Source organism: Talaromyces rugulosus, chromosome III (assembly GCF_013368755.1).
Source record: "Talaromyces rugulosus chromosome III, complete sequence".
NCBI lineage: Eukaryota > Fungi > Ascomycota > Eurotiomycetes > Eurotiales > Trichocomaceae > Talaromyces > Talaromyces rugulosus.
The window spans coordinates 3177264-3189270 of record NC_049563.1 but is presented as its reverse complement, the minus strand read 5'-3'; the positions used below and the strand labels follow the sequence as shown (position 1 = coordinate 3189270).

The 12007-nt window shown below is 46.1% G+C and overlaps 7 protein-coding genes across 7 annotated transcripts; 5 read left to right on the top strand and 2 right to left on the bottom strand.

Annotated features, from left to right (window-relative positions):
• Positions 1-217: 217 nt before the first annotated feature.
• Positions 218-1119, top strand: TRUGW13939_05967 (uncharacterized protein; the record flags this gene model as incomplete). Its single annotated transcript, XM_035489124.1, has 3 exons — positions 218-241; positions 322-1023; positions 1078-1119. 3 exons carry the CDS (start codon positions 218-220, stop codon positions 1117-1119), a joined length of 768 nt encoding a protein of 255 aa, XP_035345017.1.
• Positions 1120-1883: 764 nt separating this feature from the next.
• Positions 1884-4042, top strand: TRUGW13939_05966 (uncharacterized protein; the record flags this gene model as incomplete). The annotated part of the gene is made up of 5 exons (XM_035489123.1): positions 1884-1924; positions 1994-2180; positions 2242-2686; positions 2760-2983; positions 3053-4042. The coding sequence occupies 5 exons, from the start codon at positions 1884-1886 to the stop codon at positions 4040-4042; spliced, it is 1887 nt and encodes a 628-aa protein (XP_035345016.1).
• A 1224-nt stretch (positions 4043-5266) lies between these two features.
• Positions 5267-5809, top strand: TRUGW13939_05965 (uncharacterized protein; the record flags this gene model as incomplete). The annotated part of the gene is made up of 1 exon (XM_035489122.1): positions 5267-5809. One exon carries the CDS (start codon positions 5267-5269, stop codon positions 5807-5809), a length of 543 nt encoding a protein of 180 aa, XP_035345015.1.
• Positions 5810-6373: 564 nt separating this feature from the next.
• On the top strand, positions 6374-6856 carry TRUGW13939_05964 (uncharacterized protein; the record flags this gene model as incomplete). The annotated part of the gene is made up of 3 exons (XM_035489121.1): positions 6374-6415; positions 6471-6596; positions 6665-6856. Coding segments are annotated over 3 exons (360 nt in total), but the record flags the coding sequence as incomplete, so codon positions are not given.
• Positions 6857-8169: 1313 nt separating this feature from the next.
• Positions 8170-9122, top strand: TRUGW13939_05963 (uncharacterized protein; the record flags this gene model as incomplete). The annotated part of the gene is made up of 3 exons (XM_035489120.1): positions 8170-8394; positions 8533-8642; positions 8702-9122. The coding sequence occupies 3 exons, from the start codon at positions 8170-8172 to the stop codon at positions 9120-9122; spliced, it is 756 nt and encodes a 251-aa protein (XP_035345013.1).
• Positions 9123-9320: 198 nt separating this feature from the next.
• TRUGW13939_05962 (uncharacterized protein) lies at positions 9321-10235 on the bottom strand (the record flags this gene model as incomplete). Its single annotated transcript, XM_035489119.1, has 3 exons — positions 9321-9771; positions 9827-10002; positions 10191-10235. 3 exons carry the CDS (start codon positions 10233-10235, stop codon positions 9321-9323), a joined length of 672 nt encoding a protein of 223 aa, XP_035345012.1.
• Positions 10236-10835: 600 nt separating this feature from the next.
• Positions 10836-12000, bottom strand: TRUGW13939_05961 (uncharacterized protein; the record flags this gene model as incomplete). Its single annotated transcript, XM_035489118.1, has 4 exons — positions 10836-11192; positions 11269-11378; positions 11436-11507; positions 11565-12000. The coding sequence occupies 4 exons, from the start codon at positions 11998-12000 to the stop codon at positions 10836-10838; spliced, it is 975 nt and encodes a 324-aa protein (XP_035345011.1).
• Between the last annotated feature and the right edge of the window lie 7 nt (positions 12001-12007).

The window sequence follows — 12007 nt, the reverse complement described above, 5'->3', positions numbered from 1 at the left end:
GAAAATACCTCAGCAATGCCACGAGTTTGGCGATCTACATCGAGTGGATTGCGGTGGATCGCCAAAATTACCGGAATACAATAGCATACTGATATAACTTAATAAGTCCCGATGCATTATTATATGCTTAAATCACTTGCGAGGCGCCCTGGTCAAAGATCTGCTCGCATCTTCAAGTCTCGAAATTGCTACACCCAACAACAATCGACACATAAAAATGCCGTACAAACCCGAGGAAGAGGTATTTGTACGCAAAATACATCCCCTCTTTCTCTAAGCTTACAGTGATTACTAGACTAACTGAGACTCGCCGTCCTCAAGTGCAACGATGGAAGGGAAACGGAACTTCTCCAGTTCATCCGAAGCCACCCTCAATATTCATCAATGAAAAACTCCCCCGAGGCAGTCCTCGCCGCGATCGACGAGTTTGGCACCACAAAGGACTTCCTCATGAACGTGGGCCAAGAGAAAGGAGCCGTTGTCACCAAGATCATTTCCGAGCAGAAACCAAAGACTCTGATTGAGATTGGATGCTACGTCGGATTTTCCGCCATCCTCTTCGGTAACGAGTTCCGCAAAGCGGGGGGTCAGAAATATTTGAGCTTGGAATTGAATCCTACATTTGCGTCCGTGGCACGCGAATTGGTTGCTCTTGCCGGGCTGGATCAGATCGTTGAAATCATCGAAGGCCCTTGTCGAGAGTCCCTGAGGAGTCTTCATAAGCAAGGCGCTGGGGCATTTGATATCATCTTCATAGATCACGCCAAGGTCCTTTACCTCGACGAGTTGAAGCTTTGCGAGGAACTGGGCTTCGTGAGGCCCGGTACTACGGTCATTGCCGACGATATGATTCTACCAGGAAATGCTGCGTACTCGGCGTACGTTCGGGATTCTCCTGAGTTGAAAAAGCAGCACCTTGAAGAGAATAAGGCCAACAAGGGTGAAGGCGATATGTCTCTGGGTAACCCTTATCTGATCTATGAGACAACACTGATCCATGGGCGGGAGCCCACTGGTCGAGATGTAAGTTGATGTGCGTGATTTTTTGGAGGTGCTTTTCCTAATGTACGGTGCCAGGACGCTGTCGAGATCTCTTGGTGTAAAGGTGAAACTCTTTAGATAGTTTTTTTTGTCCCCTGTGGGAGCGAAATAACCGTATAGTAGCAAATGAAGATCTGCATAATTACGTTCTATACACTGGAAACTTAATCCTGCATCCCGGCCGCACATAAAATGGTATTGACCCTCTTACCCTTCATCTGGCCACCAGCTAGGGCCAATGGATCTGAGTGATACCGGAAGGCTGTGACCGAGAGCAGGCCATAGGTCCGGCGGAACTGCCTGTTTACAAGGTCTCCATTATGCGCCTACATTTTCAGCTCAGCCATCATCTAGATGGCGTAGGTGTCTAAAAGTCGGTCAGTAATAATGCGACCTGTCAAACCCCCTTATGAAGTCTATTTCTATTTCTAGCGGTAGCGCGATCTGCAGACGAGTTCCATGGCTGGCTGAGCTCGCGAAGTTTCAATATCTCACATGCAGACCGGCAGGTTGCAGCTCGATATATGGTAGTGTAAATGTAGATCAATACCGCCTATCCACTCTGTATCGGTTTCGTGCACACCGTCTAGCCAATTATTTGAACCCAACGCTAAACAAATCTTTGGTCCCCCACTGTATGTATCTGCAATTTTAAGTCGATACCCATTAACCATCAGCTCCCAACTGGAGCTTGCATCATTTCGTCATTGTTGATCTCCCGAGTGTTATAACAAATAATACAGCCAAAAACACACGTAAAACTGACCGGCACGGCATACTTTGATTCCAATATCAAACTCCTCTCAACAGGACCTTTTTTTTCTATCCCGTTTCACTAAAAAATGCAAGTCGATGTTCTGATTGTCGGCGCAGGGCCCGCTGGGTGAGTTTTGGCGCATCCTGTGCAAGCTTGGATCCATCGAAGAATAAATTTACTGAGATCATCACGCAGACTTATGGCAGCCCTGTGGATGGCACGTACGGGCATTCGAACTTTGGTGGTTGAGCGAAACTCGGGCCCAACCAAAGCCGGCCATGCGGATGGTCTCGAAAGCAGAACTATCGAAATATTAGACAGTTTTGGCCTGGGGCAGAAAGTCTGGAATAAATCAAACCACACTATTGATATTTGTTTATGGGTAACGACCATTCTCTTCGGTCGCTGTCCTTCGAACTCACATGCTGGCCCTCTCATAATAGAACAAAACCTCCGAGGGTGCATTACACCGACAGAACATTTCGGCCAATTCGAAGCCAGGGTGGTCGCGGTTTCAGGAGTCCACCCTCGGCCAGTCGCAAATTGAAACAATTTTGCTTGAGCAAGTGCTGAAGTCTCCCTATGTTGAGGTCAGAAGGAGAACAGCGCCGATCTCGCTTCATATCATCGAAACAGAGTTGGGGAATCACAGAAATGACTTGCATCCTATTCATGTAGGAATCACAGCCATTCCCGAGCCCGAGTTTGACAGTACTCTTGGGGGTGATGCAACTTTGGAGGGCACGAAGGAGACCATTCAAGCCAGGTACTTGCTCGGTTGTGATGGTGCGCATAGTTGGGTTCGCAAGCAGCTTGGCTTGAAGCTCGAGGGTGCTTCGAGGGATGTGAGTTGGGGAGTGCTCGATGCATTTCCCATTACTGATTTTCGTAAGTGTTCAATCCCATGGCCACTGTCTAAATGATCTCTCATCAAGGGTATACAATCGTTGACACCCAACAGCGGACATTCGTCGAAGATGCATCATAAAATCCGAGTTTGGAAACCTGATGATTATCCCACGCGAGCGCAAACTCGTTCGCATGTATGTCCAGGTGTCTGCCGGCCTGGCCAACGACTACAGCACGAAAAACCGGGATCCAGAAGTGATCATGCGTGCAGTTCAAAAGATCATGCAGCCATATCGATTTGGGGCGTCACGGCTAGAATGGTCGACGATATATACGGTAAGTGAAACTCGTTCTGGAAACACTGGGAGGAAATATCAATTGATCAATTAACCCAACGAAATCCAGGTTGGACATAGGTACTGCCGCGAATTATCGCGGTACGAGCGAATATTCCTCGCCGGCGACGCTGTCCACACGCATTCTCCCAAAGCTGGCCAAGGGATGAATGTGAGTATGCAAGATTCATACAACCTAGGCTGGAAACTCGCGTCTGTGATCCATGGAGTGGCCACACAACAGATTCTCCAGACGTACCATCAAGAGAGACTGCCCGTGGCAAGGCGCCTGATAGAGTTCGATAAGCGCATTTGTCGCGGGATGCTGGATGCCGAGAACACCTTTGACGAAGATCACAGAAAAGCTCTCGTGGAGGAGAATACTTCAATGTCGGGGCTCGGCATTGCATATGAACCCAATCTGGTGGTAGCGGAGCTGACTGAGCACAAGGCGAATGGAACGGAGAAATTTTTCCCTATTGCGAACGAGGAAACTTCCTTATCAACACAACCTGACAGGATGAAAGCTATCAGGCTAGGTGCTAGAATGCCTAGTGCTCTGGTGTTAGGCCAAGCCGATTCACAGCCTCATGAACTCCAACGGGTGTTTCAAAGTACTGGAGAGTGGCACTTTGTCGTATTTGGGGGTGATATAGTCGATGAACAGCAAAGACGTCGCATAGATCATCTTGCAAATGCCTTGTCTTCTCCAGAGTCTATCGTCCGGAAGATGAACACCCGGAGACTCTTATACCCCATCCCGGTGGGCTGTCTCTCGATATACTTGGTGCATTCGGGCTTGCGCACCGAGGTCGACATTGGGAAGCTACCGGGTGTTTTCCGACCGCCTGATGACGATACTGGATTTGACTATGGTAAGGTCTTTGTTGATAACGAGTCCTATCATGTTGGTGGTGGAAAAGCATACGAAGAGTTCGGGATTTTGCCCCGAGGTTGTCTTGTGCTTCTCCGACCCGATCAGCACATCGCGTTCATAGGTGACTTAGAGGATACTAATCCCCTTGAGCATTTTTTGGAGCTTATCGTATCCGAGCTATAGACTAGTAGATCCCCAGCGTTATCCGATGCATATAGTCAAAATCATACATGTATAGGACAAGTGACAAGTTCGAAGTGGATGTTCGGCCGCTGTCAACTGGTATATGTCGTCGCCGTTTAATATGGAAGACTTATTATTCTTCAAAATAGTAAAACGGCCAATGTTTCCAATACTCATACGTCTACAATTGGTAGTATTGTGTATTGACTCAACCGAGGTCTACCGTAGGGCATAAGAATATCCTCCTTGGGTAAGTAAAGAGTTCTAAGACCAGATTCTTTGTCGTAAGGGAGATTAGTGCCCGCGCGGCTGATACAAATGCTGACAGATATCTGGTCACGGCTGCTACAGTACCGATCAATGGGCGGCAAGTATGACCTTAAACATGCAGGCAGGATACATATACGTCAATTAATATTTATTATTACAAATTATAATTATTCCCTAGATATTTAGAGGGTATACCGCCTTGGATAATTATTAACTTTACATGTCAACTAGTAGATGTATATATTTAGTTGTCGGTAGAGTTCGGATGTTGTGGTTAGTGTTAAAATGAGGGGGATTTACTACATAGTCATATTCCAATGGCGCACATATCAGTAAGAAACTAAAATAGCATGTTATTTACCTTTAGGTGTCGCCGATACAGGAAATCGTCCCTCACCGGTTAGGGTCCAGACCCATTAAGTTACGTATCCAATTGCTAAATGTCAAATCGTGAGATCCTGACACCAGGCTGACCAATTACAGTCACACTTGATGATCGACATAAGACCACAAGGTCAGCCTTTTGCTTATTGGCTCCGTTATACGGTTCCTGCGTAAGATGCGCAAATAGGCAAATAGCGCAACCATGAACCAGCTAATAGGCTTTATGATGGACGTAACTTTGTATGCATGTCTTACTTTTATTTCAAGGTATTCAAACTTGGCAGAGTCATCTATCTAATTAGCTAGTTTGTTTTGATACTAGATCAGCGTTAACCCTGGTATAATCTCAAATAGGGTGACAGAATTATGTAACACTGTTAGTTGGTTAACTAGTACTTTTGTTGGTGCTATTATTATCTCTTTGTCGTGAATTGAGCTCCTCTTTTTGTAGTCTAGTGGTGTCAAGTTTGAATATTTAAACTCTGTTGTCCCTTGCACTATTAATTGTATTCTCTGTATCAAGCAAATATCCTAAATCTTGTATCTTGTCAACTCTTTGATCTCATCAAAATGCGCGTCTCTACCTTGACTACTTTTGCTCTCGCTGCCGTGGTTTCTTCTGCCGCCGGTAAACGCACACTCCTCAAAAGTTCCTCCGGCGACTTTTTTGTTGGAAACGACTATGCAGACGACCACGAAGGTTCAGGAATACTACGGTTCTACGAAAACTCTCGTAATGAGAATACTGTGAGCTTCAGTCTTAGTAACGACACGACGCTTTCCTATGCCCTCCACGGCTATGAAGCCTACCCTGTCTCCTCGATGTATCTAGACCTGCTACTTGGTGGTGGTGTGCCTGATGGGCCTGACAACCTCAGCTCGGAGATATGGGGTGACGAGCTAGGAGATAGAGAAGCGAAAACCGCCAAGGGCTACTCTTGGGGGGAAAATGGGAAGTTAGAATGCTCGAACAGCGCGTTCCATGGATGGGTTCACTGTCAAGGTGGTGACTACACGCACAACAACTCCACTTCTTTCTACTGGGCTTCGCAACCAATTGAAAAATTGCCAAAGGAATGCACTCAAGTTGAGCTCTTCAAAATTGAGGTGTGATTGCTCAAGTTACTGTTGAGAAGTATGACGTGCCTAGCAGGATATTACCTTTTTTGGTGGTCTCAACACCTAAAGGTACATTCTGTCTGTAATTTTTCAAAGCAAATTAAGAGAGGAAAAGGTTGTTAGAAGTGAAAAGTATTTATTTAATATCAAGTAGGTTACAGTGAAGATCTAATGACCACTTGATGACCCTTGGTAGTACCAGTTGACGGGTATTCTTTCATTCTATGTACCTTGGCACTCCGAAATAAGGGTACTATTATCATTAGTTTCTCTTAAAGACCTAAAATGGCTGGCCTCTTGTTACATAGAAATAGTTAGATAGAGAAAGCTTTAATTATAGAGTGGAGTACGTAATTGCGCTAGTCTATTAGTGGATTAGCGGCAAGTCCCACGTGACTTTTACGCGACTATCCCTAGCGAATTTTCCTTTTTCCACACATTATTTGCAATATCAAATCGAAAAAACGCTTTTTCAACCACCACGCAAGAAATCGCCGGCCTAGACCCGTCATCACGTTACCGTAACTAACTAAAGTGCAAGTCGTGACGGGAATCAACATGTCTTACCAAAAGCCTGAGAAGGATCTTATTGACCAGCCTGTTCGTGGAGTGGACCCTGATACTTCAACAACATGGTAAACTAACCTTTTCATAGAAGGTGCATCGCATCAGAATTACCCTTACGAGCCGCAATGTTTCCGCCCTCGAAAAGGTCTGTAGCGAGCTCTCTGGACGGGCTAAATCCAAGAGCCTTCCAGTGAAGGGTCCCGTTCGTCTTCCGGTATGTATTTCCCATGTTTTATCTGGTTTAGAATTGTGTGTTTTTTTTGCCCTCCTGACACCCTGCAGACTAAAACCCTCCAAATTTCCACCCGGAAAACACCCAATGGTGAGGGCAGCAAGACCTGGGATAAATATGAGATGCGTATCCACAAGAGATTGATTGAGTACGAAATAACCTATCTCTGCTTCAAATTCCATGCTAATACCACCCTTAGTCTTACCGCTCCAACAGAAGCCGTCAAGGCCATTATCATCAACAGTAAGCACATGTCCTTCTTTGTTTTGTGTGTTTTGTTTCTGACAAGTGTACAGTCGAGGCCGGGGTCGAAGTTGAGGTGACTATTGCAGCTTAGCCGGGTCTTAGTTGATTCCTGCTAGCCAAGTAGTTATTACCTGAGTGGACGCAACAGCGCAGGTCATTTTGTCTTTTATATGGACGGGACATGGCCTGGGACAAAGGCTGACTGGATGGAAGCATATTTGTCATACGCTGTGGCTCTTATTGTCAAGCTATCAATAATCTCTGTTAGCATACTTTGGTCTTTAGAAATGACATTAGTTGACTAGGTTGAAAACTATTACGAGTACAAACAGTATCTTGTAGCCCGCTGAAAGAAATATTTAGTGTAGAAGCTCAAAATCCCTAGGACCTCAAATCGCCCGATGATGCATGTCGATCATTCTTATTAGTGAGGCTCACACCAGTCCCCTCGTTTACATCATAACGGCAAGCTTTTCCGATTCATGGCTGCTAATCTCTTGAACCATGGCTTGAAATCCGACTTCTCAGTTCAAATTATCGAAGGTGATTCTATAGAAGAAGATTGGGCTTCCATTGGGGTAGCTAGTCTTAATTTATATCAATGTTCATTTAATAATCTGATCTAAATAAATACACATAATCCTAAACAATCTCGAAGGGATTTGTAGTTTAACTGAATTTGGGCGGCCGATTAGCACCATATTTGGTTAGTTTACTTGACTCTGGCCGACCCCAGGTCCATGACATGCTATAAATTCATGCTCTTACCTATTAAAGAAAATCTACAGTATCTATTCTTTCTGAAACCCCCAAAGAAGCGAAACAAGCTTTTCAAATGTTTTGAACCAATATAAGAGGTAGCAAACTAAATCTATAGAATACCACCCATACAACGCCACGGCAAGTATAAGCCTAAACATGCAGACATACGTCAATTGATATTTACTTTTACAAATTATAATTACCTTTTGAGATTTTAGAAGGCATGTGCCCCAGACACAGACGATCATCGCCGTATTACGTTGACACGGCAACTTTGGATGCATACATTTTACTTGCCGTTAGAGTTCAAATGTTGTGATTGGTGTTAAAATGAGGGGGGTTTACCAGTCATATTCCAATATCCCAGTCAGCTGTCAAAAGTCCGCGTGTGCAACATGGCCATGGAAGTCTGCTGATCTGTAGTATAAAAGGATGTTGGATTACCGTGTCTATTCAATAATGTTCTAAAAGACGAATACTTCATTTTGCGCAATAAAAATTGAAAACAACCCTAACTGAAAGGAACAACAACAACAAAAAAAAAAAAATGCATACTCTTATAACTACTCTCAGCTCTACCTTTTCACTTTTAGCAGCAGCAGCAGCAGCTACTACAGCAACAAGTAGCGCTGCATCGTCTTCAAGCACAATCGACGTCCATGTCGGCCAAAACAACCAACTCACCTTCTCCCCCTCCAGCATCACCGCTGCGCAGGGATCGACAATCAACTTCCATTTCTACCCCGCAAATCACTCTGTTGCCGAGTCACTGGTACGTACGCCATGTCGGTACACACGCGATGGGATTTGGTCGGGGTATGTACCGGTGTCGAGTGGGGCTGCTGTATGTATTCTATCTCCCCCTTCGCTTGGGTAGTTAGTATATGGATGAATTGACTGGGGTTCAAAGAGTACCGTTTTCAGCGTCACGCTCAACGATACAAATGCGCGCTGGCTGTATTCGGCGCAGAAAGATGGCGACGAGTGCCAGGGTGGTATGGTCATGGTGATCAATCCTCCGTACGCTTCCTTTATCCTTCTCCTCCTTTTCTTCTGCGGTAAACACTGATAAATTGCAGAGACAACCAAGCAGATACGCTCGATGCATACATAAAAGCGGCGAGCATTGCATCGAATAGCACTAACGGCCATGTTGTCATGGGTGGGTTACTTGTTGAGAATGCTTCTTCTTCTTCTTCTTCTTCTTCTTCTTCGGTGTCTACACAGGTGTCTGTTACATTTGCATCTGGTACGACTGGATCTGGTACGGCTGGATCTACTACAGGTACATCTACCGCAACTGGATCTGGCACGGTTGGACCTACTACAGCTGCAGCTACAAGTACAGGTAGTACAGGCACGACTGCAGCGACAACGAGTGCTACTACCGGCGCTGCTGCAGGTGCGACGAGTACTGGTGCTGCGAATGCACAAGGGTACAAGAACTCTGTGGGAATCGGTGCTGGAGCGCTGTTGCTCGGGATTTGGTATTACCTTTGATAGTGAAGATCCATGTTAAAATGAGTCTGCTACGTAACGGATGTAGTAACGGCCTTAATAGTAGTGTATTCATGAAACGTACAAACTAATTTAATGTTATCGTTTGCAATCTACTTCTGTCAAGATCCGAGTCCCTTAAAGTAACTCCGAAGAAAAGATCAAATGGGTAACACATGAAATCGATTCCTGACGCTATATCTAAGCCTGGGAAAGATTCTCGTAAGCCTCGGGGAAGCGCTTAATGTTCTTCTCAATGGGACCTTGGTGGCGGTGGAACTGGACGTAGGCACCGTCGATCTTGACACGGCCCTCCTTGCGGAGAGTGACGTACTCCTCGCGGCGGAGAGGGGTGAAGCCCCAGTTCTTGGAGACAATGATCTTTTGGCGACCGGGGAACTTGTACATGGCGCGGCGCAGAGCCTCGATGGCGGTGGGGCGGTGGGCGTCACGGGTGCGGACAGACAGAAGGATCTGGCCAATGTTCACACGGGCGACAGAGCCGTTGGGCTTGCCAAAGGCACCACGCATACCGGTTTGGAGACGATCGGCTCCGGCGCACGACAACATCTTGTTGATACGCACGACGTGGAAGGGGTGGGCACGGACACGCATGTGGAAACCTTCCTTTCCGGCGACCTTGACAAGGTACCTGTCGTACATTAGTAATCGATTTAGATTTCGCTATATTCAACACGAAAACATACTTGTTGGCGCAAATACGGGCAGCTTCGAGAGCCTCAGAAGTGAGCTGTTCGTATTCGTTGGAGACCATGTGCACGCATGTTGGGAAGTCGTCGACGTTGGCCTTCTTACGTCCGAGATCGAAGATACGGATCTTGGGGTCGGGGACACCACGGTTGAACCGGGACTTGGGATAAGGCTAGAAGTGGAAAAATGTCAGTCACATTTCCGATGATTTTCTTTTCTTTCAAAAAATTCCAGAACTCCAAAATTCCACGAGGTCGAGGATAGCGAACAAGTTGGCAAAGGCGAAGAGTTCGCTTTGGTCGCCCCCACAAAGTTCGATCGGGTAGAGAAATATGCAGCAATTCAAGAAGTCGCACGCACCTTGTTCTTGCAGTAGCGGTAGCATCTGGCGGGACGACGGGCCATTGTGAAAGCTGGAAATGAGGGTGAATGCACTTCCTGCGAACGAGTTGATGGTTAGTTGGCGACGGAGAGATGGACGAGGTCAAAAGAGATCTTCTAAAGTCACTCGAAACCGGCGCCGGGTTGATTTCCAAGCAAGTGACGCTAGTGCATTCTCTGTGGCAAAGCCCTAAACCCTAAGCGACGCGGGCGGAAGAAAGCCCGCCCGGGCCGATTAATGTCTCCGGTGGCAACGAGACAATAAGGTGAATCATGATGAGTCTTGTTTATTAATAGCTGTTAGAATAGATGACTGCCTTTCTCGTGTCCATTTCACTGTTCTACTAATTAGAGGCAGGACAGCGCATTACTATGCTCCTGTGGCGACTTTCAGCTGCGTCACATGCCTTGGACCTGGATAATCTTGGAGTATATTATTAATACCATCGGTCCTTGCTTCTCTATCCTTTTCCATTATTCAATCGGACAATCTTCCCTGCAAGACGCCATCTCCCAGCCTCATCCGTTTTGGGCCTAGCGCCTATGTTATACATTGCAGTGTTTATAATAGGTCCAAATGCTGAGACGTTATTGCTCATTCAACTGGATTTGGTCTTTTGCCTCCTAGTGATCTTCCGACAGGTTATCCAACCATCCACTATCTAGTATTGCCTTCGCCGTAGGGCGCGCAGTAGGATCCGGATTTAACACCTCTTGTAGAAAACAAATTTCGTTCTCTGGAAACTGCAAGTACTCCAGTATTGACCGGATTGTCACATCCTTCCGGTCAGGATCTAATCCGGGCCATCGGTCTTCGCATTCTTCGTAGAGACGTATCGAATACAATCGAAAGTCGTGAAATATATCTTGCCTGACCCTTTCCTCGTATGCTGTGGTTGCTTCCAGAGTAGATTCCTCGTGTAGTCGATCATAAAGACCCCAAATGTCGGGTCGAATGCAAGCCTGTACCATATGGACGTACTAACCAAAAAAAAAGAAAAAAACAGAAAGGAAAACATTAGCACGAAGGGAGTAATCAAGCTAAATTTCAACTTACCACCATACCCCAACCCCATATGTCAACTTCCTTGGACCATTCGCGGCCGAAGAGAATCCCAGGACTTCGGTAAGGCATGGGTTGTGCGGTCCCCCTTGAAGACGGTGAGGCTGTAGGCAGCCAAAAGGTTAGACTCGCCTTTAGAGATGGTTAGAATTCCCAAATACCAGGCCATATGGATCCAAGATCAGATAATTTAGCCGATAGCCCATTCGACAAAATATTTTGAGCCTTGATATCTAGATACTATTCATTAAAGACCTCGCGTTTCAAGATCGAACGAGTTCGCTTCGAACCTAGATGAATAAATTCCCTTGAATGAAGCTCCTGGATGCCTTCAAGAACGTTTTTCATGATTTTCCGAATTCCCACAAGACCAAATGATGACAATCGTCCATTTTCACGGGCCTCCCATAGAGTTTCTGGAAACCACTCTAGGATCATACCGTGATCAATAGCCTTATCGGCAGGGTCCTCAATGGCATCTAGAATTCCCCGAATATATCGGCAATCTTCCAATTTTCGCAATTGTGTTATCTCGTTCTGAAAGTCCGATCGAGACTGCGGGGTGTCGAGTCTGCGAAACTTCACAACCACGGGATCGCTTCCCAGCCTGTGAGATTTCCAGACATGTTGTGTGATCCCCGAAGCATAACGAGGGTAAAGAGGCTCGGAAAGAGAGTATATCGCCTTTGATCGCCCAAGATACTTGATGTTTCTTTCGAGAGTCATGGTACAA